Here is a 3,225-nt window from a genome sequence, read left to right on the forward strand (position 1 = left end):
CTTTTTTAACATTTTATTAGGGGCTCATACAACTGTTATCCCAATCCATACACACATCAATTGTGTAAAGCGCATTTGTACATCGTTTCTCAATAATTATTTCTAAAAATGAAAAAACAACTGCTATAAACCACATGCTTCTGCATTGAGAGAAGTTTTCACTTAGATCCCTAGGTCTTCGTAGGTTGAGAAAGAGCGACTTAGAATAAGGTCACTTAATTGCTCAGTATTGTCTCAATTTTAATAGGAGGATACCCACATTGAAACTTCAATGAATGCTCACACTTGACAAATAAAATGCAAAATCTAATTATTTTTGGGAATGACACGTCTTCCTGCAACAGTTGTGCTCAAAATATGGTTTGTGCTAAATAAGTATAGGTAAAAAAAAAAGTATTAAAAGTACAAATAAATAATACCACAATTTAGACAGTTGTGTTAGTCTTGGTAAACTAGGGAAACAAATCCACAGAAACTCATGTATAAGAGAGAGTCTTATATAAAGGGTAAGTGTACATTAAGAAAGCATCCCAACCCAGTGCTGTCCAAGCCCTTAAGTCCAACATTAGTCCATATGTCTAACACCAATCCACAAAGTCCTCCTCCATCTCACAAAACACACGCAATGGTGCCTACTGCAGGAGGAAAGCCTAATCAGTGAGCGTGTAAGCATCTCAGCGCTGGCAGGGGTCTCCACTCAGCTTCTCTAGCACCCAGGGCTGCATCGGGGTAGGTCCATGTGGCTTCTCCTTGGAGATGTCTTGCAGGAAGTGAGCCTTGCCAGCTGAAGCAGGGAACTGGCTAAGGCAGCTGCACCCTGGTCTAACCATCAGAGAGCAAGAGACCCGAGAACTAGAAAGGCGAGGCTCACCAAGCCATTTATCCCTCTGTCCTTCAATTAACCCCACATGTGTTTATCGTCCAGGTTGGCACAATAAACCTTAACTATCTCAACAGTCATTCATACCAACCTTGTTAGAGAAATCATATTAAGTGCTTAAAGATGTTTCTGTTTTCCACTAATGTTTTCTCCACCTATAACGTTGCTCAGATTATAAAATATGCCCATACTAGAACATTTCAGAAGCATTAAAAAAGTATTTTTATAACACCAATTATCCCACCATCAAGATATTTTTAAACTCCTTTACATTAGATGTATTTCCCAATGACACTAGAGTCTAAGCAGGGAGATTTGGGCTATCAGGCTCAGCCTATAGCTGTGCTTATCGTGTGGTATTCTTTTTTTTCTCCACGTGGTGTTCTTGAAAGGGCATATAACTAAACACATTTCGGGGGGAACATTTGAGCATCCGCTCTGTGCTAGAGTTGTAGGAGGTGAGGGGAGACAGAGACGGACAAGACATCCCTGCTCCCTACAGGGAGCTGCTTCGGGGAGACCACCCAACAGAAAAGTGGAACACACGGAAAAGCTCTTACCTGTCAAAGAGTTGTGAAGTTAACAGTGATGAGCTGAAAAAAAGAAAAAAGATTGATGAGCTGTGTGAAGGGAAACTTTAATAAGGACAGATTTATTTTTTTTATTGAGATAAAATTCATGTATCATACACTTCCATAGTTGGGCTGTATTTTAAAAGAATTGTATATACATCCCACAATCCCTGTCAGTGTATGCTCCCTGCTCCCATATTTCTATTTTGGAGGACATTTTAAAAACCTATCTTAATGTGGTGCTCTAGTGGTAGAAAGGGGCAAATGGGGAAAGGGAAATGCCAAATATAAGAATCATCAAAGGACAATATGATTTGGCGGAAGCAGAGTTGATGTCACAGGTGAGGGAATAAAGCAGTTCACAGCTCTCGGAAAAGTAACCTTGTCAATATTAAAGCGTGTGTGGGTAGGCTTTTCCTTTCTGTATGACTTCCCAGAAACAAAAATAAAAGTTGTCAATTACTTGAGGTGCTATTGATGCCTTTAAATGTAACAGAGCCTCCCAAACCCAAACCAGTTAGCGTCAAATTAATTCAGACCCGGCGTGACGCCATTCTGTTCAGGTAGAACAGTATTCTACAGGGGTTTTGAGAAGCTGATCACCAGGCTTTTCTCCCGATGTGCCACTGAATGGAGCACATTGACAACCAATTTGGTTGGCAGCAGCACTTGTTAATCGTTTGCACCACCCAGGGACTCCTGCCTGGCACATGTTGTTCTTGTGTGCTGTGGAGTTGATTCTGACATGTCAACCCTGTAGGACAGGGTTTGCTATGCTGTAGCCTTTTCAGGAACACATTGTCAGGTTTTTTCCTGTGGAGCTGCTGAGTGGGTGGGTTCGAACCATTGTCTTGGCGAGGCATCTAGTACTGCCCATGTGCACTATACCATAGCTCCTTGTTTAGCACATAAGCTAAAAATATCCCCCCCAAACAAACACCGCTATTGAGTTAATACCAATTCATAGCGACCCTACAGACAGGGTAGAACTGCCCCTGTGAGTTCCTGAGATTGTAACTCTTTACAGGAGTAGAAAGTCCCATCTTTCTCCTGCTTGGTAGGTAGTGGTTTTGAACTGCTGACCTTGCAGTTAGGAGCCCAAGATGTAACCACTCTGTCACCAGGGCTCCTCTGCTTAGCACACAGGAGGTGCTAAATAGGTGCCTGTTGGTGCCTTAGATGATTTTAGCTATCAACTTATCTGAAAAGTGTGCCTTAGTTTTGTACTGTGCTGCTTCAGAGTAAAAAATGAAGCTGTATAATGCCTTGATTAGAAATCCAAGTTCCTTAAGAAGGTAATATTTCTGTTATTTCTAATATCTTTAGGACACAGAGTCTGGGATCTAATCATTCAGTCATTTTGGAGGGACTGAAAAGAAGACCGAGTTTTCTGCAGAACTTTGAAGGCACAAAGAGCAGTCAAGCTCTCACACCGGATTCCTTACTACAACGAACTCCAGTCATAAATGTTTAATGTCTATATTTCTTTGGGAAATGTTTTGTTTGTAAAAATGGACAACAGTTCTATGCATCGTCAACCAAGTATTGAAAACTCACTGCCCATGGAGTCCATGCGTAGTGACCCTAGAGAGAGTAGAACAGCCTGCGAGTGTCCGAGGCTGAAGGCCTCAGCTTTTCCCCACGGATTGGTTGGTGCTTTCAGACTGCTGGCCTTAGAGTTAAGCAACCCATTTCTCAACCCAGCATGCCACTAAGGCTTCTTGAAATTCCGGCTTAGATACTATTCAACGTGTTACATATTTTGCTCTAGTT

General features: G+C 41.8%; 1 protein-coding gene across 1 annotated transcript in view; it reads left to right on the forward strand.

Annotated features, from left to right (window-relative positions):
* STOX1 (storkhead box 1) overlaps window positions 1-3,225 on the forward strand; it is an 8,001-nt gene extending 4,776 nt beyond the window's left edge. The window contains exon 3 of the mRNA XM_004701135.2: window positions 2,779-3,225. Coding sequence (XP_004701192.1) covers window positions 2,779-2,926 — 148 coding nt within the window. The 3' untranslated portion in view covers window positions 2,927-3,225. The remainder of the gene's footprint in view (window positions 1-2,778) is intronic.

The sequence above is a fragment of the Echinops telfairi genome, unplaced genomic scaffold (genome assembly GCF_000313985.2).
Source record: "Echinops telfairi isolate 266 unplaced genomic scaffold, ASM31398v2 ScPeMD7_70;HRSCAF=299, whole genome shotgun sequence".
In the NCBI taxonomy this organism is placed as follows: Eukaryota; Metazoa; Chordata; class Mammalia; order Afrosoricida; family Tenrecidae; genus Echinops; species Echinops telfairi.